This window comes from Erythrolamprus reginae, chromosome 10, assembly GCF_031021105.1.
Source record: "Erythrolamprus reginae isolate rEryReg1 chromosome 10, rEryReg1.hap1, whole genome shotgun sequence".
In the NCBI taxonomy this organism is placed as follows: domain Eukaryota; kingdom Metazoa; phylum Chordata; class Lepidosauria; order Squamata; family Dipsadidae; genus Erythrolamprus; species Erythrolamprus reginae.
Window position 1 is genome coordinate 7,478,646 of NC_091959.1, and position 26,115 is coordinate 7,504,760.

The 26,115-nt window shown below is 40.3% G+C and overlaps 2 protein-coding genes across 3 annotated transcripts in view; both read left to right on the forward strand.

Annotated features, from left to right (window-relative positions):
• Positions 1–17,534, forward strand: part of ATOSA (atos homolog A) — a 35,029-nt gene extending 17,495 nt beyond the window's left edge. For both annotated transcript variants that reach the window (XM_070762653.1, XM_070762651.1), the window contains exons 2-12: positions 970–1,154; positions 1,530–1,732; positions 2,606–2,731; positions 3,015–4,845; positions 6,292–6,402; positions 7,365–7,444; positions 8,387–8,495; positions 9,827–9,985; positions 10,310–10,378; positions 13,959–14,158; positions 16,935–17,534. In XM_070762653.1, coding sequence (XP_070618754.1) covers positions 970–1,154; positions 1,530–1,732; positions 2,606–2,731; positions 3,015–4,845; positions 6,292–6,402; positions 7,365–7,444; positions 8,387–8,495; positions 9,827–9,985; positions 10,310–10,378; positions 13,959–14,158; positions 16,935–17,088 — 3,227 coding nt within the window. In that variant the 3' untranslated portion in view covers positions 17,089–17,534. The remainder of the gene's footprint in view (positions 1–969; positions 1,155–1,529; positions 1,733–2,605; positions 2,732–3,014; positions 4,846–6,291; positions 6,403–7,364; positions 7,445–8,386; positions 8,496–9,826; positions 9,986–10,309; positions 10,379–13,958; positions 14,159–16,934) is intronic.
• Positions 17,535–19,450: 1,916 nt separating this feature from the next.
• ARPP19 (cAMP regulated phosphoprotein 19) lies at positions 19,451–25,754 on the forward strand. Its single transcript, XM_070763462.1, has 3 exons — positions 19,451–19,814; positions 21,886–22,008; positions 22,831–25,754. Exons 1-3 carry the CDS (start codon positions 19,770–19,772, stop codon positions 22,999–23,001), a joined length of 339 nt encoding a protein of 112 aa, XP_070619563.1. The 5' UTR covers positions 19,451–19,769; the 3' UTR covers positions 23,002–25,754.
• The last annotated feature ends 361 nt before the right edge of the window (positions 25,755–26,115 follow it).

The window sequence follows — 26,115 nt, forward strand, 5'->3', positions numbered from 1 at the left end:
AAAAGTTCCATCTTAAAAAGCAAAGGGGAAAAACATAATCTCAGCACATGCCTCCCATTCAGGAACACTGAGCTTTACAAACTTTTGAGCTGGACTGTTTTATAATGTCTATCTACGGGTCTCATATTGACATACAATAATTCTGGCATGTTTCTTTTTTGAAACAGTGCAGTTTATCCATTTAAGAAAACTCAAATGTGTCTTTTATTAAGACTGATAGTTTCATTTTCATGTGAGACAATCCCTATCCCTTCATCAGCTGCATGCAAGAGGATTTCGGCAAGATAAACTTTTAATGAGCAATACTGAAAATAATTCAAGCTGGTTTAATAGATAAAAGGATTTAGCTTACCTTGCCTGATCTTGAAAAAGGCCATGCCCCCTTAGTCCATAGTTGTGAAAGGCTAGGATTGTCGGCTAGGCTAAAAGGTCAAGAGGAATCATCCTGAAAAATAAAAAGGAGCCAACCCATCATTATAATTTATTAGATTTGTATGCCTCCTCAAGTCTTCGGAGAGGGGCGGCATACAAATCTAATAAATTATTATTATTGTTGTTGTTGTCGTCGTCATCAAAAAAACTACCTGGTTGTATCCTTGATTTCACTACTAGGGGAGTACCTACCTGACCTTTGTTTGGGAATGGGCAACTATGGCAATTTCCCAGCCTGGACTTCAACTCCCAGTATTCCTGAGCAGCATGGTTGAATTGTTACCATAGTTGCCCATCTCTGTCTTAGCTGATCTCAAAAGGTAAGCAGATTGCGTCTCTTTCTTAATGTTGTCAAGCTGGTTGTTATTACCTAGATGTGGTCACCAAGGGTTTAATCTTTACAAGATAAAAATAGCATGTGTAAAACCTTTTAAGAGAAAATGGTTGGGTTTTTGTTGAATAAAATGAAATTTAGGCGCACACGCACAGGCACTTGAAACTATACTGTTGTTGAAATTGCACGTTTTCTTTGTTAAGACACCTTAGATGAATACTTTGAATACGACGCTGAGGAATTCCTTGTCAACTTGGCCTTGTTGATTACTGAAGGCAGAACACCTGAATACTCGATTAAGGGCAGGACTGAAGGCTTCCACTGCCCTCCAGCACAGTCAAGTCAACCAACAACAACTAAACATGAATGCAGTGACAGTTTGGCCCAGGTATGATGATCCATACTGATGATGATTGGCACGTTGGTTCTTCTGGAAAATCAGCATTAAATACTATAACATAACATCAGTGACGCATTTAACAGCCCAACTGTGTTTAATCTCTGTTTATGTTAGGCAAGCATTCACCTTTAGAATGTATTTGGAAAGAAAATACATTTGATTATAGGTCTGCCAAATTAATTTTTTATATATTGTAATGGTGCCAGCTGGATTAACTAGAAACTCCTGGGTTTGATGCCTCTCAAAAAAATGCATTGCAGACTTCTTTTTCATTTTGCGTTATTAGACTTTGGAAAATTCTATGTGATTTATACATAGGCGGATGTAATTGTGACATTGGGCTGTTTGATTCTTTTGTTCAAGTGCCGTCAAGCTAGGCATACCCGCTCTGAAGTTGCATTGCTGTGGAAGAAAAATATTCCTATTATGATAGAAGTGATGCTACTTCCAGACTGTTGCTATAGCGATGAAGGACCCACGACTGAAGGGAATGACTTAAATGATCCTGCAATCAAGCAAGATGCATTGTTGTTGGAAAGATGGATTTTAGAGCCAGTGCCACGGCAGTAAGTTCTTAGCTTTTTTATTGTGAGAGTTGGTCTGGACTGAAGCTTACCACAATCTTCCAGTTATGTCAACTTATCCCCTAACACAACGGTCCTTGATCTTTCTAGCTCCACAGACTGGCAACACCTAGAAGGGAGGGGGTGGGGGGGAAGGATGGTTTCGCATGTGCAACCTAGTTTATAGGCATGTGCCAATGAAACTTGGCATACTCACCCACCACTTGTATGCCCCAGTTTTTAGTGGGCTTTGGGCTGCTACTGGGCCATGGGGAACCATGCCCTTTTGTAAGCGACTTAAAACCCACCTCTGTCGTCAGGCATGGGGGAATTGAGATCTTCTCTCCCCCTAGGCCTTTACAATTCTATGCATGGTATGTATGTATGTATGTTTGGTTTTTATATTAATGGGTTTTTAATCGTTTTTAGTATTAGATTACTATTGTACACTGTTTTATTGTGGCTGTTAGCCGCCCCGAGTCTCCGGAGAGGGGCAGCATACAAATCCAATAAATAAATAATGAATGAATGAATGAATGAATGAATGAATGAATGAATAAAGTTGGTTCTTCTATGACTTGTGGACTTCAACTCCCAGAATTCCTGAGCCAAACATGTTAGCTCAGGAATTCTGGGAATTGAAGTCTACATGTTTGCACTCTCTATCTTAATATCTAATTTTTCATGATTAATATGTTTCCTTTGAGTTTTCTTGGCAATGAAAGGGTGGGGAGGGGGAAATGATTTGATGATGGGGAATATACTCCTACTCTTTATTTTGGGAGGGGGTTGGGTAATTGCATTCAACTCCATTGTTCTGCCTTTCCTGTGTAATTTTTTACCAATGTGTATATTTTCTTTTTGGTATATTTTTAGAAGTGGTGATCGATTTATTGAAGAGAAGACCCTTTTATTGGCTGTCCGCTCTTTTGTGTTCTTTTCTCAGTTAAGTGCTTGGCTGAGTGTGTCACACGGAGCCGTCCCTCGTAATATTCTTTGCAGGTAGGCTTTTGTCGAAAAGCACCTCCTGTTCATTCTCAGTGAGGATGAGAAGCATGCTTTTATGTACCGTTTCTGATTTAATTAGCATGATTTAGGAGAGACTCAATTTTATTTTTTATTATTTTTAAAAACCTATGCTATTTTAGATTGTGTGCACCCAAAGGTTCAGGAACTAGAACATGCACTAAAATGAAGATTTGAATTGCTCTGATCTTGCTGTTATGGCCAAGATCAGTTACTCTGATCTTGCTGTTATAGCCAAATCTTGCTTTTCATTTTTCAGAGTGAGTGCCGCTCACGTGGATCTGCAGTGGACGTTTTCCCAGACACCAACAGGACATCTTTTCCCTGTCCCCAACATTTCTCACAATGTGGCCTTGAAAGTCAGTGTCCAGTCTTTGCCCAGACAATCGAGCTACCCAGTTCTGACCTGCAGCATTCATGCCAACTTGGGCTTCTATGAAAACAGAAGAGAAGAGACCAACGTACATCAGCACAGCGATTCCATGAAGACTGAACAACCCAGCGTGGCCACATCGCAACGTCCTTATGGCAAACTGGTGTGGGCTGAAAGTGTGCTTGGTGTAAAACGAGGCCCTGAGCTTAACACTGCGGTCAGAAACCTGAAACTTCACCCCTTAGCTGGCCTTGGAACTGACTTTGGATCTTTAGAATCGAAGGTTCAGGCCTACCCAGCTGCCGTGGAGAGCAGGGTGCTGCTGCCAGAAACACCAGAGAGAGCGTTGAAATCACCTTGCTTGGCTGATAGCCGTGACCATAACAGCAACCCTTCCCGCCAGTCGCTGGGAGATTCAATTCCTTTGATAGGCTCTTTACTCCAAGAGCGCCATGAAGTTATAGCAAGGATCGCCCAGCATCTCATTCACTGTGATCCAGCAGCATCCCCTGTCACCAGGAAGGCTTTTAGTACAAATGACACCGGTGTGGCAAACCCCAAGGGCCCACATCATGCTCCTGAAGAGAGAAGCTTGCCGAAGAAAGGAAGGGACTTGCCCTCCGTTGCTGCTAACCTGGAACACAACGCTTCAGAAAATCTCGGAAAAGTCCAACTAATACCAGAAACACCTTTGTCTCGCTCCTATGTTCCCCTGAACCCGTGTTTCCACCAGGCGAGAGAGGAAACCAACCCTCTCATAAGCTCTTTACTTCAAGAGAGGCAGGAGGTCATCACAAGGATCGCCCAACACTTGATTCACTGTGACCCACCGCGATCACAAGGTGCGCCTCCTGTGTTCACTTTCCACGACGTTAGTGCAGTTAATCCGAAGGCTTTTCACAGTCCCTGTGAAGAGGACAGCCTACTGAAGAAAAGCAAGGATGTCCCTCCTGATTCCTTCTCTAATTCTAGATTGGCTATACCAGCAGATGACCCCAAGACGAAACCGAAAACACCAACAACTCCGTTGCATTCGCTTAGATGTGATGCAGACCACAACGCATCTCCCAGCTTTAGAAGGAAAGTGCTGCTAGCAGAGACCAATGAAGTAGTCCAAAACACATTTCCTCAGTCTCCTTCTAGTAGAAGTCAAAGCCCTCTAACCTGCACGGCCCAATCATGTAACAAAGAAGGTTATAAATCGGAACTGACAGATAAATTGGAGTGTATGCTTTCCAGTTGTCCCCATAAACCTCAAGTAGCAAAGAGAGGCACCGCCAAGCCATGCTCACATTTCAGATGCAGTAACGAACTGGTTTGTAGAAGTAAATCTAAGGACAGGACAATCTCTTGTGAAAATAGCAGCCCACACTGTTCAAATAATCCCCAGTTGGATCAGCACCGAATACTTGAAAACGTTAAAGCAGCTACAATGCCAGTATCTGAAGACTGGCACAAATATGAGTCCAGGCGCTTAAACAAAGACTCCAAACAACCAAATGTTTCTGAACAAAACTCTCAGCTCACTAGTATTGAAAACTATTTACACAAAGACCATGACATTTTCAAATGCAAAAGTAAACAAGACAGGGTGAAAAATGCCAATGATGAGAACGAAGAGCCAACTGACCGTGAGGTACAGAAGCTTTGTCAGAAAAAGCCTGTAGAAGATTCCTTGGCTGCTTTCTTTGAACAAAGGAAAAACACAGAGGTGCTGGTGAGTGATGTTTAATTGACATATGGTCAGCTTCTGTTGTATGTTCCTCCCTTAAGTATTAAAGATGACTCAGAAGAAAGTTAATCTCTGCCTCTTAACATTGGTGTGTATACACATACATATTCAAAATGACAGCGCCCAGAGAAACAAATATTTGCCACAAGAAGAATGGGAAAGTTCTTTGGCCTTTTTTTCTGACCAAAGTACTGTTCATTGTTTGCTGGAGATGATTTTTCTTCCTTCTGATTTGATCTTTTAACCATGGCTAATTCTGCAAAATGAGCGACTACTGAAATCCTTAACACTTTGCAACATTTGCTTGTTTGTGAAAGTGAATATTCATAAATGTTTAGTGGGATTAGGTAATACCACTTGTATTGTTCCTGAAGGAGCAAGGAAATTAAATTAAGATGTGCAGAGTGTATGCAGGTCATTTGGAATACTGTGTTCAGTTCTGGAGACCTCACCTACAAAAAGATGTTGACAAAATTGAATGGGTCCAAAGACGGGCTACAAGAATGGTGGAAGGTCTTAAGCATAAAACGTATCAGGAAAGACTTAGTGAACTCAATCTGTATAGTCTGGAGGACAGAAGGGAAAGGGGGGACATGATAGAAACATTTAAATATATTAAAGGGTTAAATAAGGTCCAGGAGGGAAGTGTTTTTAATAGGAAAGTGAACACAAGAACAAGGGGACACAATCTGAAGTTAGTTGGGGGAAAGATCAAAAGCAACATGAGAAAATATTATTTTACTGAAAGAGTAGTAGATCCTTGGAACAAACTTCCAGCAGATGTGGTAGATAAATCCACAGTAACTGAATTGAAACATGCCTGGGATAAACATATATCCATTGTCAGATAAAATACAGAAAATAGTATAAAGGCAGACTAGATGGACCATGAGGTCTTTTTCTGCCGTCAGTCTTCTATGTTTCTAATTTATGACTTGGCTACTCCGCTACTGAAAGACGATTGCATTAAGTCAAAAATTACTATAAAAGTACTTCAGGTCTAATGTAAAAAACATCCCGCCCCATGGAATTTTTTTCATTTTCACTTGGCAATCTTAAAAAACCATGTTCTCAAATGGATACAGGAATTTAAAGGATCCCTATTCCCCTGGTGATGAGAACAGAAATGAACCAGCTGTCTTTTAGGTTTGAATTAAGTTAAAGATTAGTTTCCTTACAAACCTGGTGGCACTTTAGCTCTCTCAAGTCAATTATCAACTTTTAGAAGGAATTGCTCTTGAAAGCACATCTGCAAAAAACAGGCAGTAGGTGTTATGGTAAACAACATTTATTGAGTTTTCTTGATCTGTAGTTCCATCACTGGAGGAATAATAAGTAGGAATAAATTGCATCTTAATTTGTTAAATACTTAGTAAAATGGAGTTGTAGTGGCACTGTTTATAACAGGATATTATCCTCTTCTTTGGGCAGAAAACAATACCACTCAAACATGTGTGGCGCAAAAGTAATTTTCCCCACTTGGATGGGACTTCTACCAAGGCCTTCCATCCCCGAACTGGATTACCTCTCCTTTCAAGTCCAGTAAGTTACAATTTTACAGCCCTGCTCTGTCTTTCCTTCATTTTCCAGTTTTTTCAATTACCACAAATGGTGGAAGCAATCCACTGTATTTAGCCTTTTAAGTTATTTTTGTGTTAGCAAAAACTTCAGAAGAGAAGGATTTAGGAGTAGTGATTTCTGACAATCTCAAAATGGGTGAGCAGTGTGGTCGGGCGGTAGGAAAAGCAAGAAGGATGCTTGGCTGCATAGCTAGAGCAGGAAGAGAGAGATTGTGATCCCCTTATATAGAGCGCTGGTGAGACCACATTTGGAATACTGTGTTCAGTTCTGGAGACCTCACCTACAAAAAGAGATTGACAAAATTGAACGGGTCCAAAGATGGGCTACAAGAATGGTGGAAGGTCTTAAGCATAAAACGTATCAGGAAAGACTTCGTGAACTCAATCTGTGTAGTCTGGAGGACAGAAAGAAAAGGGGGGACATGATAGAAACATTTAAATATATTAAAGGGTTAAATAAGGTTCAAGAGGGAAGTGTTTTTAATAGGAAAGTGAACACAAGAACAAGGGGACACAATCTGAAGTTAGTTGGGGGAAAGATCAAAAGCAACGTGAGAAAATATTATTTTACTGAAAGAGTAGTAGATCCTTGGAACAAACTTCCAGCAGACGTGGTTGGTAAATCCACAGTAACTGAATTTAAACATGCCTGGGATAAACATACCGTATATCCATTGTCAGATAAAATACAGGAAATAGTATAAGGGCAGACTAGATGGACCATGAGGTCTTTTTCTGCCGTCAGTCTTCTATGTTTCTATCTTTTGAAAGCTCTAGATCCAGTATCTGGAAACATTGCCTCATCCAGACAATTGGTGTTAATCTCACTGTTTAATTTTAATTATTATCATAAATATTGCATGCACTAAAATTTTGGACTTTGTCTTGGAATACAAAAACATAACTGTGTTTCTGTCTTTGCAGGTTCCTGAAAGAAAAACACAGACAGGATGCTTTGATCTCGATGCATCCTTATTGCGTCTGAAATGTTTGTCCTCCAAAAGGTATTTTTTGAATTTTTTAAAAAAAACATTTGCGTATTCTAAAATATACGTTGAAGCAAATTAATATTTTGGAAAAAGGGTGAATGAATTGGAGCAATTCAAAAAGAGGAGTAAAGACGGTGAATATTGACAGTATGTTCAATAAAATATGACCTGCAACTTTATACTAGGTGTTTGTTTATGGAAACCAGATCATGTTGTAGTCTATAATAATGCATGGTTACACATAGTTATAAAATAGTGTTTTCAAAACTTGGCTCTTTTAAGATACATGGACTTCAATTCCCAGAGGTTCCATGCTGGCTGGCGAATTCTGGCAGTTGTAGTCTACTCATCTTAAAATTGCCAAGTCCAAAAAACACTATTTTAGAACTATGTGTAACTATGCATTATTTGAAAGTACAATATAATCTGGTTTTCATGAAAAAATTGTAAAACACCCAATATATTATAGGGGATAATATTTTATTGAACACGCTGTTCTAAAGGGTTCGCAGATGTTCAGTCATGGTGGATTCCTCCACCATATTACATCGCAATGTGATAGCAGAAGAAATTGCTTCCATAACTTTTTCATTCATTATTGATGGATGTTGCAGTGCCCAAACTCCATAGTTTGACCTGAAGTAATTGTTGTTATCTAACCAGAGAGACAAAGCAGACCTAGTTGTGCCTGGCCTAAGGAGCTAAAGTTCCTGAAATGCAATATAAAATCTCACACCTAGAAATTCCTAAGCCTTGTGTCACCCATGGTAGCATTTATTTTCTCCTAAATACTATCTATGCAGTGAGTTAGTTTCTTTAGAGGAGAACCTTATCAGTATTACAGTACTGAAATTGTGTACATTCCTTTTACTTCAAAGCCTAAGCATTTCAAAAGGAAGTACTGGAATGCATGTGACTGGAGGAAGAACCTTAGACCTCTGTATTTTTTTTCCCTAGTCCACAACGATATATAAGCAAAGAGAACAATTCTGACATCCACGAGAAAGCACTCCTAAGTTCCAGTGCACCATTTGTTACAAGTCTTAGCCTTCTTGGAAACTTTGAGGTAAGTTACAGGTTACAAAACTTTTCTTTTTGTAACTGACAAAGTGGCTGTTTTTTCCTGTATTATATAGAAGATAAGCCAAAATGAACCTCGTTGATACATTGGTTTGCTTGCATGGAGAAGGTGCCAAGTTCAGGCAGCAGATCTTCAGTTAAAAGAATCCAGTCTTACCAATAGCTGCTTCTTGAGACTTTTGGAAGCCATTGCCAGTTGGATTGGGCAGCCCTGAGTCAGAAGAATTAATTAATTAATTTTTACTTACTTACTTACTTACTTACTTACTTACTTACTTACTTACTTACTTATTGGATTTGTGTGCTGCCCCTCTCCGTAGACTCAGGGCGGCTAACAACAGTAATAAAAACAGCATGTAACAATCCAATATTAAAACAACTAAAAAACCCTTATTATAAAACCAAACATACATACAAACATACCATGCATAAAATTGTAAAGGCCTAGGGGGAAATAATATCTCAGTTCCCCCATGCCTGGCGGCAGAGGTGGGTTTTAAGGAGCTTACGAAAGGCAAGGAGGGTGGGGGCAATTTTAATCTCTGGGGGGAGTTGGTTCCAGAGGGCCGGGGCCGCCACAGAGAAGGCTCTTCCCCTGGGTCCCGCCAAACAACAATTGTCAGTGCTAGGAACTTCTTTTCAGCCATCTAGACTCAGCAACCTTAAACACTCAAAGAGCCAAAAAGGTCCTAACAGGAAGCCCCCCATTCAATTCTGGAGCTGACCGGAAGTCTAGTCCCCCCACCATCGAGTCTCCTCCTAGCACGGCATCTTTTTTCTCTACCTGTCCTAATCAGAAGCCATATCAATTGTGGAGCTGACCGGAAAACCCACCCCTTGCCATACAGTCTCCTCCTGGCTCACCCTGCCTCCCTCCCGCCCTAAGTGGAAGCCCCTCTCAAAATTGTGGTGCTGACCAGCGACAGGAAGCCGCAGTAGAAGGATGAAAGAGCCACATGCGGCTCCAGAGCCACGAGTTGCTGATCTCCGATCTAGACCAAGGTTTTTCAACCTTGGCATCTTTAAGCATGCTGGCAGGGGAAGTTTTGGGAATCAAAGTTTTCTGTTATTTCCAAATTCTTTCAAGAGCTACTTTTTGTTCCTTCTCTCTCTCCATTTTGAAGGACAAATCAAGCCTTGATTGTTAGAATCATATTTTCAATTTTCAGACTGGGGTGCTAACAGCTGGGCATGCATTTAGTGGTTCTGCCTCAGTGGGTAGTAATCTTCCAGGTAGAGGGAAAGGGAGGGCATACATTAACCAATAAAACCATAAATATCTATAAGCATTTTTCAACGTTGCCTTTGTCCCTTTAGGAATCTGTACTGAACTATCGTTTAGATCCGCTGGGTATTGTAGGCGGCTTCACCGCTGAAGTGGGAGCAAGTGGACTTTTCTGTCCAACTCACATGACTCTTCCCGTTGAAGTTTCTTTTTACAGTGTTTCTGAGGACAACGCACCCTCCCCCTATATGGTAAATATTTCAACTTTCTGTATGTAGAAAATAGATGCTGTGTAACTTCTAATATCTTAAGAGAATAAGCATTGGGAGGTCTTCTAGTCCAACCCCCTGCTTAGGCAGAGGATCCTTTTCTAAACATCTTTCATGTTGCTGCCACATGATCTTGAGAAAAGTTGCACTGTAATGTTTCTAATTGCCTCCTTGAATGTCGAGACTAGACAGAAATGCTTATTGACAGTTTTGGATATAAGTTTGTGAATTAATTACTTTGATGTGTTAATTCTTATGCCTTGTTGTAATCTTATGCTTCTTGTTTCCTTCTCCTTTCCCTCTCAGGGTGTAATCGCTTTAGAGTCCCTTGGTAAAAGGGGTTATCGGGTACCTCCTTCAGGAACAATACAAGTGGTATGTATTGTGTGGCAGATAATTACATTGAATTCATGGGTCTAACTCCTTGCTCACTGCAGGAATCCAAATTGAAGCACCACAGGTGGAGGGCTGGCTAGTTTTTGTTTGAACACATCTACTGAAGGGAGGGTAGCACCTCTTTGTGTAAGTGGTTCCAGCATTGAATTATTCATACCATTAATATTCAGTTGAAATTTGCCTTCTAGTGACTGAATTGCAGAAACAGAAAACAAGTCTCATCCATTTTGTTGTGCTTTTAGATAATTGAAGGTCCTATCCCTCTTCAATCAAGTTTGCTTAAAGCTAAACTAACTAGATTTTTCAGTATCTTTCTGGGACTTAGATTCTAGTGCCCTGATCTTAATTGTCTTCTGGATATTCTCCCATTAATATAACAGTTTTAATGTGTTAATTTTTCACTACATTTCTTGTTAAATCACTGCACCGGAGACTTCTGTTGAACCATAACACGTTTATTCAATGAAACACAACGAGCAAGCGTTCTCCTGCAAGGCAACTCCCAACAAGGGCAACGGCTAACCCGTTGCCCTATTTATACCTTTTCTTAAGCGCGGGCTTTCTAATTGACAACCGTTTAACTTTGGCGGCAACTTACATTTAGCCGCGTCTTGACCAATCAGTGAATTTCTTCAATTATTTAAACGAACACAACATTTCTTACAAACAAAAATATTCAAAAACAGAAGGCCCGGGACAAGTGGTATTGTGGTATGTCACATGATGCTGTCGAATTTGAAGAGGCACCGTTGATGAAATCTCTTTTGAGTCAGCTATAAGTTCAATTTTCATGCCTGTACTTTAGTTTACTAAGAAGGTTATTTAAATGCTTTGGAAAAACTTCATTGTATTGTACAGCTAAACTTATGAAGAAAAGGACAAGGACAAGGAGAGTGAAAATAATGTGATGCTGTGTTTCATTGTTTTAGGTGAAGAAGTATACTTCTGATCCTACTGGAGTCAATTTAGACTAATTGAGAATAGGGCGATAGTGTTTGTGAAGATACATGGTTAATTGCAGAGGTCACACTGCTTCAGATTAAGAGTAAGAAAAATTTTCTCTGCACTATTTTTTCCCACCGAGCACAGGGCTCATTTCTGTGAAAGCTAGAATTCTGCTTGGTGATAGACTCTAAATGTTCTTGGTTCTTACTGCAAATCAGCTAAAGATAAGTTCAAAGGAGAGGATTAGTTTCCTATCGAGAAATTAATCCATTTGCAAAAAATACAGAGATCTGGTAGAGAGTGATTCCTCATAGAATCAATTCTGCTAAGCAATGATTAAGTCAAGGCAAAGATTTTTATCATACTTACATGAGTTAATCAGCTCACTAATGCAAGAGGGTCTTTTACAACCTCATTGTGAAAGGCAGTAATATGCAATTATTCGGTTTCTGCGTCTTTAGCATTTAATTTCCTTTTGAACCTTGTTTATTCCCCCAACCATACAGAAATGAGTCAGTCAGTTTTATTCAGGCTAAAGCCCCATAGATTATCTTTAGTTCATGAAAGTTTGTTTGTTTGTTTGTTTGTTTGTTTCTTTATTGATTTGATTTGATTTGATTTGATTTGTATGCCGCCCCCTCTCCATAGACTCGGGGCGGCTAACAACAGTGGTAAAAACCACATGCGACAATCCAATACTAAAACAACTAAAAACCCTTATTTTAAAACCAATCATACATACAAACATACCATACATAAATTGTAGAGGCCTAGGGGGAAGAGTACCTCAGTTCCCCCATGCCTGACGACAGAGGTGGGTTTTAAGAAGCTTACGAAAGGCAAGAAGGCTGGGGGCAATTCTAATCTCTGGGGGGAGTTGGTTCCAGAGGGCCAGGGCCGCCACAGAGAAGGCTCTTCCCCTGGGTCCCGCCAAACCACATTGTTTAGTTAATGGGACCCGGAGAAGGCCCACTCTGTGGGACCTAATTGGTCGCTGGGATTCGTGCGGCAGAAGGCGGTCCCGGAGATAACCTGGCCCGGTGCCATGAAGGGCTTTAAAGGTCATAATCAACACTTTGAATTGTGACCGGAAACTGATCAGCAACCAATGCAGACTGCGGAGTGTTGGTATGACATGGGCATATTTAGGGAAGCCCATGATTGCTCTCGCAGCTGCATTCTGCACGATCTGAAGTTTCCGAACACTTTTCAAAGGTAGCCCCATGTAGAGAGCATTACAGTAGTCGAGCCTCGAGATGATAAGGGCATGAGTGACTGTGAGCAGTGACTCCCGATCCAAATAGCGCCGCAACTGGTGCACCAGGCGAACCTGGGCAAACGCCCCCCTCGCCACAGCTGAAAGATATTTCTCTAATTGCTGTCATAATAGGTTTAATAGTTTTGGGGGTATTTATAGGATTTTTTTGTTTTGTTTTGCTGCAATATACTACATCAATGATGGTGAACCCATGGCACGCAGAGCCATATCGGAGAGCACGCCAAGTGTTGCCCAATGCCAGCTGATTTTTCGGCCTTGGGGAAGACCATTTTGCCCTCCGGAGGCCAAAAGTTCATTTTTCTGAACTTCCGGATTGCCTGTTTGGCCATATTTTCACTGTCCAAGGTTTAAGTGAGGCCTGTGTGCATGTGTGGGGGCGAGAGGGTTTGTGTGCATGACTAGGGGGCAGCGCAGGGGATGTGCATGCATGGGAGGGAGGGAATGGGTGTGGGCACATGTGTGCATACCAGCACATCACTAGGTTTGCCATCACTAAACTACATTATTCCTACCTCTCTAATAAAAAAATTAACCATTCTTTGCAATATCATCCTAAAACAAAACAGGACATTTCTGAAAGGTATAAAATCAACCTTGGGCATTGAAATGAGGTGTCCCCCCCCCTCTTTAATTTCAGAGGTTGTTTAATTGATTTCTAATTGGAACAGTATTTGATCAAAGTAAAATAAAATGTGGACCAGTGGCTTTAAATAACGACTGCTAATTGTATTTGTCAAAACACAGCAGTGGAAGGGGGAATAATATAATTATTTTTTGTAGCTTTAGAAACACCAGTGAGAAAACTGCGCATCTGGTGTTAGAAAAAGAGGGCTGTGAAAGTATTTACTGATCCCTCACATCATGGACGTAAATTGTTTCAACTCCTACCCTCAAAATGACACTATAGCATACCAGAACAACTAGACAAAGGGACAATTCCCCCCCACCCCCATGCCATCGCTCTGCTAAACAGCTAATTCCCACAACACTGTCAAACTATTTACGAAGTCTGCATTACTATTAGTATTAATCTTCTCATTCCTATCACCTATCTCCTCCCACTTATGACTGCATGACTGCAATTTTGTTGCTTGTATCTTTAGGATTTATATTGATTGCTTCCCAGTATGATTTGATTGCTTATTTATACCCTATGACTATCATTAAGTGTTGTACTTTATAATCCTTGACAAACGTATCTGGGTGAACTAATTTTCCAGAGGAGATGCCATGAATCCATCTTTCTAAATAAATTTCATTCTTTTCATTTTCTTAAGAGATGTCAGTGAATTTGCACCATTCTCAACTACACAACCATTCTTTTACCTCCTCTAGACCTTATTTAATCCTAACAAGACTGTGGTGAAGATGTTTGTGGTGATCTATGACTTACGAGAGATGCCTGCCAATCACCAGACATTCCTGCGGCAAAGAACATTTTCTGTCCCTGTGAAGCGAGAAACTAGGAAAAGCATTATTCAACAAAATACTCGACATACTGAAGAGAGACTATTACGCTACCTCATTCATCTGAGGTGAGTATGGGGCTGAGGAAACAAAGGTCTGAGATGCTGTCTGGCATGACCTTGGGAGGGGTCCAAGGGGCTGTGGTTGACATGACAGGAGGGGGCTGTGCCAAAGATGGCTGACAGGGGGTTGTGTTTTTGCTTTTTAATGGTGATATAGCTGCATGATGGTTTCCCCTAAATACTAGGAAATGTGCTGTCACTTGTCAGCTGTCAGGATGAAAGATTAATGAAATGGTATAGGGCAGTGATGGCACGTGAGCTGTTTGTTTGTTTATTGATTGATTGATTGATTGATTGATTGGATTTGTATGCCGCCCCTCTCCGGAGACTCGGGGCGGCTAACAGCAACAATAAAACAGTGTACAATAGTAATCCAATACTAAAATGATTAAAAACCCATTAATATAAAAACCAAACATACATACAAACATACCATGCATAGAATTGTAAAGGCCTAGGGGGAAAGAGGATCTCAATTCCCCCATGCCTGACGGCAGAGGTGGGTTTTAAGTAGCTTATGAAAGGCAAGGAGGCTGGGGGCAATTCTAATCTCTGGGGGGAGTTGGTTCCAGAGGGCCGGGGCTGCCACAGAGAAGGCTCTTCCCCTGGGTCCTGCCAAGCGACATTGTTTAGTTGACGGGACCCGGAGAAGATCCACTCTGTGTGACCTAACTGGTCGCTGGGATTCGTGTTGCTCTAACTTAGCTCCAACATGCATGAATGTGTCGGCCAGCTGATTTTTGGCTCACACAGATGCCTTGGGAGGTTGTTTTGGCTTCCAGAGAGCCTCCGGGCGGGTGGGGGGGGATGGTGGAGTGCATTTACACCCTCTCCCAGCTCCAGGGAAGCCTTTGGAGCCTGGGGAGGGCAAAACAATAGCCTACTGGGCCCACCAGAAGTTGGGAAACAGATCATGTCCAGCCTCCAGAGGGCCTCTGGGGAACAGGGAAGCTGTTTTCACTCTCCCCAGGCATTGATTTATGGGTGTGGGCACTTGCGCATTTGAGACACCATGCGGGCACGCTCTTTTGGCACCAGAGGGAAAAAAGGTTCACCATTACTGGCATAAGGTTTCCTTGCCTTAGCAGGAGGCTGGACTAGAACAGGGGTGTCAAACTCTCAGCCCGTAGGTCAGATGTGTCATGTGCTGGCCACACCCATGTCCGGTTTAGTGAAAGGGGAAAAGTTGCGATACATCACATGATGCTGTGAGTTTGACACCCCTGGACTAGTAGGTCCCTTCCAACTGTCATTCTCTTATTCTCTGTTATTATAAGTTTAAAATTAAGATTGTAAGCCACCCGGATTGATCTTGTGTTAAGATGGGCAGCCAATAAATTTTACAGATAAATCAAATCAAATAAAAGGGCCATTTAAGGGAACTTAGGGACTGCGTGTGTTGTTGGGCACACATTAACCAGCCCTTTTCCAAGTAATTTATGAACACCCTAATTTTAAGTAGCAATGGGGCCTCTTTTGAGACAAGGCAATAATTGGGAATGCTGTTGTGTTCATCTATCAATTAAAATGAATTGACTCAATTTGATTTGAGAGATTTTCTTTTCCTCCTTATTTGAACAATTTGAATTAATTTGAAAGTTAAAGCTAAGCAACTCAGGTTCAGCAGCTAAAATCGTAGACTCCAATAGCAAACGAAGTCTTGGGACAGTCAACTATTTAATGGCTGAATCTCATAGGAGGCGCTAATTTAGGATGTGTCACAATGGTGAGCCTGCCTTAGCAAATAGTGATCAGCAAAAACATTTGAAACTGACTAAAGCTGGCATTTACTATTTATAAAAGTTGTCTTGCTACACCCAAGAGGTCAGTAATGCAGTTCTTCATGCGGACTCATTGGATCTCTTGAATAAACCAGCTTCTGTAAAATAACTAAATGCCCAGACATTAATTTATGGTATGCTTGCATCTGGACTGAAAAAGTTCTTCAAAAATTGTTATAGACAGTTCACGATGCAGGAGAGCAATGCAGTAGAAAAAAATAAGGGATGCTATTTTGAGATATAAACATTACTGGTTATGCTAGGGTGATTTTCCTGAATATAATTTCCACATTTGCAATCGCTTGTTAAATTTGTTGTTATTTCAAATATTTTATTTTATTTATTTATTTATTTATTCATTCATTCATTCATTCATTCATTCATTCATTTATTGGATTTGTATGCCGCCCCTCTCCGCAGACTCGGGGCGGCTAACAACAATGATAAAAAACAACATGTAACAATCCAATTTAATAAAACAACTAAAAACCCTTATTATAAAAACCAAACATACACACAAACAAACATACCATACATAACTTGTAATGGCCTAGGGGAAGGAATATCCTAACTCCCCCATGCCTGGTGACAAAGGTGGGTCTTGAGTAATTTGCGAAAGACAAGGAGGGTGGGGGCCGTTCTAATCTCTGGGGGGAGTTGATTCCAGAGGGCCGGGAATGTTGAATGTTGGAAAGCAAGCACCAAATAAATGAACTGAGAAACAATGAGTCACTTTTATTAGAGGTTCACACTGTCATAATTGCGAATGGGAACTGTGGTTGGGATGCCAAGGAACTCATGAAACCTGATGATATTGGCGGAACTATAATACGAAATAAAAAATAAAAATAATTTTAAAAGTGATTGAATCTTGGGAGTATGAAGACTCATTAGGCAGAAATACTGCTAATTTTTTTACTTGGGTTCGTGTAAGACTTCAGTCTTGTGAGAGATTGATTGATGTAATGTGATTATTTATCAGTGACCTCTTCCTCTCCCAGGTTCCAGAGTTCCAAGTCTGGAAAGATCTACCTCTACAGAGACGTAAGGCTTCTGTTTTCCCGAAAATCTATGGAAGTGGACAGTGGCGCTGCATATGAACTGAAATCCTACACTGAATCTCCAATGAATCCTCAGTTTTCACCCCGGTGTTAGCAAAACACAACCGTGAAACTATTTCCTCAATGACCAGATTATTATTCAAGACAAAACAATAAAATATCCTGTGCAAAACCTGAATCACGGAGGTAGTGAGAAGGATGGTCAGGCGGGAGTCAAAACCTCTTGGACCAGTTCGGAGAAGTTTTTAGAATGAGCTTTGTGTATTCTGAATAGACTGGAACACACTTAGTCGTAACCTTTTTATACTCGTTTTAAACCACTTCATTGGATGTGTTGCAATAGCAGAGTCCCAAATTAGTTTAGTGTTTACACTTTATTTTATTTTTATTTCTGGGCTATTTAATATTTAATGTTCCTTTCACTTAAGTGATGTTTGTCTTTACTGTTCTAATGTAGCACAAATCCGATGTAAAACCATACTACGTATTTTTTGACATTAATATTGAAATCTTGAAATATATACAGAACCTTTACTTTAACGCTTGACGTGTTTTTTAGTTACTCTTCAATCGCTTAGAAATAAAGATGGGGTTTTGAACTTCCATTACATTATCATACTATGCAAAGGATGTGGGGGCGCGAAGAAGATCCTGTGTGTGTGTGTGTGTGTTTCCCATTGCTCATTTCTTTCCATGCTTAGGTTCCATGATAAACACAAAATCACACCAGAAGAAAAGCATTTTGATTACGCATGGTTAAGTCAACTCATAATGAGCACTTCCTTTCCTATTTAAAGTTTTCTCCTCAAGCATTTCAATTTATCCTAATAGATAACCGACATTTGACATTACACTTCTCTCCCATGCCTGACCTTCTCCGACTACAGGGCTTTTTTATTTTTTAAGATGTACTGTGAAAACATATTTATATTGTAAATTATATGTGAAAACAGCTATATTTGGATTCTGGTTTTATTTTGAGATAATCTTTGTGCTCAGTGGATGGATGGTCACACTCACATCCCTGCCCCATTTTGTGTTCCACAGTTGGTTTCAGAAAATTAATTATTTTATTGCAGTATAAAATAACTGCAAAAGAATTGCGCATACAACGTGTTAGTACAGCTGCTATGATGGAAGAATACTCTTTAGAGCTGTGTTTCCAAAAAGGATGCAATGAAAGAAATTAGGCTTATTTGCTATACAAATCCAACCTTCTTACTAAGATGGCGCTTTAGAGCAGTGTTTCCCAACCTTGGCAACTTGAAGATATTTGGACTTCAACTCCCAGAATTCCCCAGCCAGCGAATGCTGGCTGGGGAATTCTGGGAGTTGAAGTCCAGGTACCTTCAAGTTGCCAAGGTTGGGAAACACTGCTTTAAGAGTAATTAAATAACTGAAATTTCTTGACATGCATTAGACAAATCTAAACTTAACATTTGTTTCCCCAAAGGCATCTAAGAAGCCTGAAGGACAAAGATTTGGTGCCTTCAAATAAGTGCCTTAAGCCACTTTAGGCACTGAAGAACAGAAAGGAAAGTTATAAAAATACATGCTTCAGGTCAGGTCTTAAGTCCCTTTGGGTACTGAAATTAGAAAGATAGTTTAGTAATTTGCTGTCAGTTAAATTCATTCAGTCCTGTAAAAAAAAAAGCTAACAGATAAGTAAAGCAGAGCAAGAATTACCTTAAAATTTATGGTCACTTCTTCAATATTATTTAATATTAGGTTACCGTAATTTAGAAGCAAGGCCAGCTGGCAATCCAATTTATCCTCTAGATTTCCCATGATTTAAATTTATTTATTTTGTCAAGTACCTATTGGTGGTACACACACACACACACACACACACAGAGCTCCAAAAAATAAAGGGAACACTTAAACAATATAACTCCAAGTCAATCAAACTTCTGTGAAATCAAACTGTCCACTTAGGAAGCAACACTGATTGACAATCAATTTCACCTGCTGTTGTGCACCTTCAACTTTGTACAGAACAAAGTATCCAATGAGAATATTTCATTCATTCAGATCTAGGATTTGTTATTCTATTTATTTTCTTGCTGTGTATATTTATAAATGAAGAGGCAACAGCCATTGCGATCTCCGGAACGTTTAAAATTTATTAAAAACTACTAAAATTAAACTAAGCTTTCGTCAGCCTTGTGCTAAGGTCGTCAGAGTCTGTATAATTAATTTATTTTATATAATAAATGTAATCCTGAGTTTCAAACATTTCCAAGCGTACAGACATAGATCCCATTGTTACACCATCGAGGTCTTTCTGAAATTGCAGAAACACATGGCTCATCCCCGTATCTCTCTCTCTACTCCCGATAAACTTCTCGACGGCTCCACTGCAGCCTTCAAAACGTTCTTCTCTCCATCTCTAGTGGGACAAACGAGAAGTGACGTTATATCCTCCAGGACTTCAACTCCCAGAATGCCTCAGTATTGCCTCCCAGTGACGTGAGCGGATGACGCACGCAGCCTTAACCGCCCCGCTCGCTCAGGAGCCAGTCGCCCTCCGACGCCCCTCTTTGCTCGGCGCGTGGCTCGCTCCTTTTTTGCTCTTCGTCCCGAGCCGAGAGAGGAAGTTTGGCCCGGTCGGCTCGCCGTCTTCGCCGTCGGCCATCTTGTGAGCGGCTCTCTGTTTGTGAGGGGAGGGATACTGTACTAGCGACCGCCGGCGGTGGTTGGCCGCTTCGCTTTTCCAGGCCTTTCTCGCCCGGGGAGGGGTGATTGGTTCCTGGCATCCCGGTTTGTCTGGACGCCATGTCTGCGGAGAACCTGGAGCCCGCTTCGGCGGAGGAGCAGAAGGTGAGGGGCAGCTAGGAGGACGGTTGGAAGAGCAGCGGGCCGAGGCAGCGGCAACAAGCCCGGAGGAGAAAACTTCCGGTGGGCGCGGGAGGAACGGCCGTCTCCCCGCTCTCCGCCGCGCGTGGACGTGAGGGGGGCTCCCGCCGAAATCTCGTGTGTGGAAAATTTAAAAAAAACCCCTCCCATTCCTGCCTCTCTCCCCCCCCCCCCTCGCACAGTGGGGCCTGCAGGCTCTCCGTGAGGCGACATTTCCTCTCACGTCCCCGCGAGAAAGTCGGAGGGGGGACACACGCCCACGCGGCCGGGGAGCCTCTGCGGGTTTAGTTCCCCCCCGCCCCGTTTCTGGTAGAATAACCGATTTTGAACCCTTCTCCATACACACCGGCCCACAGCGGGAGGGGTTTCTCACGACACCCCTCGCTCCACCCGTGGGCATGACACACACACACCGTGACTGCGGGCGCCGGGGGTGTCTGATTGCAGGAGGCGAGCCGGGATTCTGACATCATCGGGCTCTAATGCGCAGCCCCCTCCTCTCCACCCCCCAAGAAAAATTAGGGAAGTGATGATCAGATACTCGGGCTGTGGCCGGCGGGCTTCTGCGAATCAAGGTAGCCGGTAAGGTAATCCTATCCCCGAAACTTGGCTTTTAGGTAGATCTTCGTCTTCGCTCAGGGTTTGGGTTTAATAGCCTTGTTGAGGGTCAAAGCTGGGTTCGAGATCAGAATAGGGCCGGAAGGGACCTTGGAGGTCTTCTAGTCCAGTCCCCCCCCACCTCCTGCTGAAGCAGGAGATTCTATGCCAGGGACGGTAAACCTTCCTCCCTCCCCCCCCTCCCTCCCATTCATTCATTCAATTTTTTATGCCGCCCTTCTCCTTAGAAACAGGGCAGCTTACAACATGTTAGCAATACCACTTTTTCACCCAGCCAGCCTCTTGTCCCCAACACTCCGGGTCCTTATTTTACCTACCCACCTCGGAAGGATGGAAGGCTGAGTCAACCTTGAGCCGGTGATGAGATTTGAACCGCTGACCTGCAGATCTACAGTCAGCTTTAGTGGCCTGCAATGCTGCACTCTACCTGCTGCGCCACCTCGGCTCATCAGGTGCGAAAAAGAATGTGCAGGCATACTATCATGCATTCACGAGTGCCCCACACATATAATTCAATGCCTGGGAAAGGTGAAAACTTGCCCCGTCCTCCGTAGGCCTTCTGGAGACTGGAAACTACCTGTCTCCCAATTTCTGTTGGGCCCAGTAGGCTCATGTTTCACACTCCCCAGGAACTCCAAAGGACTCCCTGGACCTGGGAGAGGCTAAAAACACCCTCCCTTGTCCCCCCACCCCAGGCTCTTGGGAGGCCAAAAACACCCTCCCAGAGCCTCTGTGCAAGCCAAAAATCAGCTGGCCGGCATACATGCATATTGGAGCTGAGCTAGGACATCCTTGTCGCACTCCTTTATTTATTTGAAGTGTATCAGTTGTCTCTCCATTGATTATGATTTTAGCTGACTGCTTTGAGTATATAGTTTGAATTATTCTAGTAAATTTTTGTCCAAAGTTCATTTTTTTCAATACCTCGAATAAGAATTCCCAGTTTAAATTATCGAACGCTTTTTGGGCATCTATGAATATTAATGCAGCTGATTTTTCCGAATGAGATTCGTAATATTCTAGAGTGTCTAGCATTATTCTGATATTATTTTGTTCTATGCCATTTTGGATACATGGCTGTGCAGGCTCTTCTTGAAATCCTCCAGTGATGAAGCACCTACAACCTCTGGAAGCAAGCCGTTCCACTGGTTAATTGTCCTCAAATGTTAAGACGTTTCTCCTTAATTCCAGGCTGCTTCTCTCCTTTTTTAAAAATTTACAAATACATATAACAAAGAGAAAACATTTAAAACAGTGGACGTTACATGACAAGTTAGTATTCAAAGTACGTGTCAGGCAATTGGTCTTTATGTTTCTGTAAATTGCAATATAGCCCTTGTATTTAGCCAAGAAATAATTATGAAATGTGATTGGATTACCGTATATGTAATAAGATGCCAGTTTGTTATATTTTTAGGAAATGGAAGATAAGGTGATTAGTCCTGAGAAAGCTGAAGAAGCGAAGTTGAAAGCAAGATATCCTCACCTGGGCCAAAAACCTGGGGGCTCGGATTTTTTGAGAAAGAGACTTCAGAAAGGAGTAAGACACAAAGCTAATCTACATAATAAAGGGAAATGTTTTAATTTACCTTGATTTGCTCTGAGACTAAAACCTGTATCCTATTATAATAGCATATAGAATATTCAAACAATACATTTAATTTATCTTCAAGGATACAAATGAATGCTTTAGATCCCCTTTTGAGATATATCATGTATTCTGTTCATAATGAATGTGTTCTTGGCATGTGATTGCAATGCTAAATACGCTATTCATTAATGTGAAGAGGATGTTGTAAACAATTCTAACTATCAAATGATAACAAAACCAGGGGTCTCCCTCTTAACACATTTCATTTCCATTTGATAAGTCTACGGAGAGGGGCGGCATACAAATCTAATAAATAAATAAAGTTTTTTCCAGATAAGGATCAACTTATGCCTTTTATTCTAGTTTTATAGAACATATTGGGGTGACATGCAAAGGAGATGAACTTACTTAAGAATATTTTATATCAGTATCTTAGATTTGTTTAATATAATCCTTTGCACGAGTTACATTCTCATGTTTTACTACTCAATTTTAGCTTATTATACTGCATTTTAACTTATTATTTATTCAAATTCCCTCTATTTTAGCCAATTTTATTGTATTTTAACCAATCACAGTTTTATGATGACCTATGTGGTCCTTTTTCTCGCTTTGATATGGTTGATTGACTAATCAAATAAAGTTGATATTGATTGAGCCTTTTATTCTGCATATGTATCAATTTGATTAAAGTAGCGTAGATGTGTGTAATTCTTGGGGGACCTACCTTATATTTTTTGTTATATTTCACTTGATGCATTTATCTTGCAGCAAAAGTACTTTGATTCTGGGGATTACAATATGGCAAAAGCAAAGATGAAGAACAAGCAGCTTCCTACTGCGGCTCCTGATAAGACTGAAGTCACAGGTGACCACATTCCTACTCCACAGGATCTTCCACAACGGAAACCATCTCTTGTTGCTAGCAAATTGGCTGGCTGACTAGGCTGGCAGAACTGCATGAAACTTCTTATTCCCTTAATCTTTCCTTAAGTTTTTTTTTCCTCACATTTTTGTTTATACTAAGTCATTGACTGACTGCTTGGCAGGTAGTGGTAGCGTGTGCTGCTATTGTAAGCGTCCAATTAAGAATTGCGTAGTCCGTGGACGAGTTGAGAACAATGCACTGATTTTTTTTTTTAAAGGACATGTTTCGTTTAGAGCAATGTAATCTACTTGAAAAATGTACATATTGCCCGTTTGCTAGTATAGGGCTGGTTCCAGCAAGTGACAAAGCAAGTTTGAATTTTTTAAATGTTTTGGCGTTCCTTAGTTCACTTTAATTACAGTGTAATAAGTTTATATCAAATACAAGTTCCTCCCCCCCCCCCTTGTGTTTTGGTTTTGAAAAATAGAGGTTTTAGACAGTAAATTGCTAGAAGGTAAAAGCATGTATTAAAAATGATGGGGCTCTCACTAAATTTGTGTATCTACTCTTGAACTTGAATGGCCTTAAACCTACTTCAGCTTTAACAAAAGATTTTTTTTACTTGAGCAATATTTGCTCATTTTGGTGTAATTCTTGTAAACTTTGTGTTTATTGACAACTGTCTGTTGAAGCTGGTATTCTTTTTGGTCCTGTAGCATAGAACACATTTTTAAAGTGGATGAAGTGTGCATGTGCATTGACTGCATTCACTTTTTGTGCCATGTCTGTAAATAAGATAGTTTTGCACAATTTTTGCAAATACGTTAACTTTACACTTTTAAAAATGTGCCAACTGCAAGCACAAATCCTGTCTCTTGGAAAACCATAATACTTATTTGAATCAAAACCTCCTTGGTGAAAAGTAATAGACTTGTATGCTTAAAATCTGGAAACTTGTTGAAACGCTATGGGTAGATCAGCTTTACCAATGCATTTTCCTGTTAATTGATACAATGTTCAGTATAAATTATAAATATTTCCTCTATATATACATAACAGTTCATCTGAAACAGCTAGGTTCTATTTATTTCAAGGGACTAAACTTAAAACACATTAAGCTATTTTTAAATCACCCTATATATAGGGACCTCCAGCACTACTGTATTTCTTCAGCACATTTGAAGATCTCTTTTTAAAATTAAATGCAAGAAGTTTAAATCACAAAATTAAGGATACTTCTGTGCTGCTACCAGAGGCCTCCAATGTTATAAAAACAGCATCTGCTATTTTAGGAGTAGTTTAAAAAGAATACAAACTTTTTAGATTAAGAAGTAAAGATGGTATTGGTTAGATTTGATATGTTCTAAAATTATGATGTCTTGTAAGATAAGAGTGCTTTGTCATTGTATATTATAAATATTAAAAGCAATCGTATCTTGGATATAATTGGCTACCTATACACATATAAAAATTAACAACAAAAGTACTGTTTTGTCTGTCTTAAAATCTCAGATTTACTTGACATTCTCAGTCTGAAAGATTTTCTGTATAGTTTGAGAGATTATATTTATTGGGCAATAGAAGCTGTAGTCTCTGAAAGTAATACATTTCTGCTGCACTTCTTTTATAAATAAATTCAACATTCATACAAAGTAAAGAGTAAATTAACATTTTCCAAGGTATTGGACATAGCCTTGCTACATTTCAAATTTTAAAAAGTTACTTTATACTGATCCGAATCTCTCTGTTAGCTGCATGGATGAAAGAATTGAATAATTTGTAATTTCTGGTTTATTTGGGAGGGCTATTTTGTCACTTCTCCCCTAAAGCTATATATTTTTTTCTTTTGTCTCTGAGTAGTAATGACACAAGATCTATTCCTGCTATAATCTGCTTCAATTTCATGTTCCAGTTGTATTGTAATTTGAACCTTGTGAGCAGTAAAATCAGCACAGGAAATCTACTTTGTTAGGGTTAGAACTGGGAGCCTAATATTTGATTCGAGGACACGTGACCTTTAATGGAAGCTGTTCTAACAAACATTAAGTTTCCTTTTTTATAAGAGCAACCCTGTTGGGTAGTTCAAAATGACTCCAACAGATTGCTTCAGATTATAGTAAGGTGAATTGGTTTGGTGGATAAGTCGGTAAATAAACTATGTCAATCTAAACATTCCATTCTCCTGCTTAGAAGTTATATTTTTGTATTGATAAAGCTGGACAAATGTTAAGGATACAAAAAAAACACAAGCTGAGCAATTGTAAGAATATCTACCCCTGTACCAGTCTGTTTTGATAATGAATCTCTGTCTCTAAAAAACCTCAGCAACTGAAGATTAGGTTGGTCTTCTGTTAAGGATGCAAATAGTTTGATCAGTAATAATTTCTCAGAAGAGAGAATGGATATCTAAGCTGCAGCTTATTTCAACAAGATAAAGCTGTTACATATATGTATATATACTGTATAATATGAGTTTTACCATTTGATACCTTTTTCAGAGATCTGCACTACAGCCTAACAATCCGCTTTATGCAATGATTAGTAATGCTCAAGGATGTCTGTACTCAAAATAGGTGGTAGCCTCCCAACTCCTCCCCAGTAGTTCAGTAATAGTGTGTCAAGTGATAAAAACTTTTCCCCGCTCCTGCTCCATCCACCGACTTTGCCCATTGTCACCAGAATCTGTGTCTGAACATATGTATGCAGAGGCTACATTAAGATTTGCCTGCTCTTTGATGCATTCCATAACCTGAGGCAATGAGGATTTCAGTTGCTCCCTACAGTTTTCAATCTGTGTAATATGCATAATAAATACAATTAGTTTTCACTGCTGTGTAGAAACTTTTGTCTGGTGTTTTACTGATACACCCTCCCCCACACCCATCCCATAATATGACTGCCTTGAATCCCTTAATTCTGACTCAAAGCATTGGTTTCCATGGAATTAATTTTGTATTAAGGAAAAAGCTTCTGTTTTTCTAGTATGTATTCAATATTAAACCTTTAATATTGTTGACTGTAACTCTATATACCTCAGTTCTTATTTTTATAAAAAAAAATTGTATTAAATGTTATGATTTGATTTTAATACACCAATAGGCTTGTTTCTATGCAATTCATTTATGAAAATTGATTCTGAAAATTAATCTGGGAATCGTCAGAATGGATTCTTCAGACAAACCCCTGGA

Excerpts from the sequence above, each read along its gene's own strand:
- ARPP19 (XM_070763462.1), top strand. The coding sequence starts at position 19,770 with ATGTCTGCGGAGAACCTGGAGCCCGCTTCGGCGGAGGAGCAGAAG. Across the intron at positions 19,815-21,885 it reads CTTCGGCGGAGGAGCAGAAG|GAAATGGAAGATAAGGTGAT; the intron begins GTGAGGGGCAGC and ends TTATATTTTTAG. Across the intron at positions 22,009-22,830 it reads GAAAGAGACTTCAGAAAGGA|CAAAAGTACTTTGATTCTGG; the intron begins GTAAGACACAAA and ends TTTATCTTGCAG.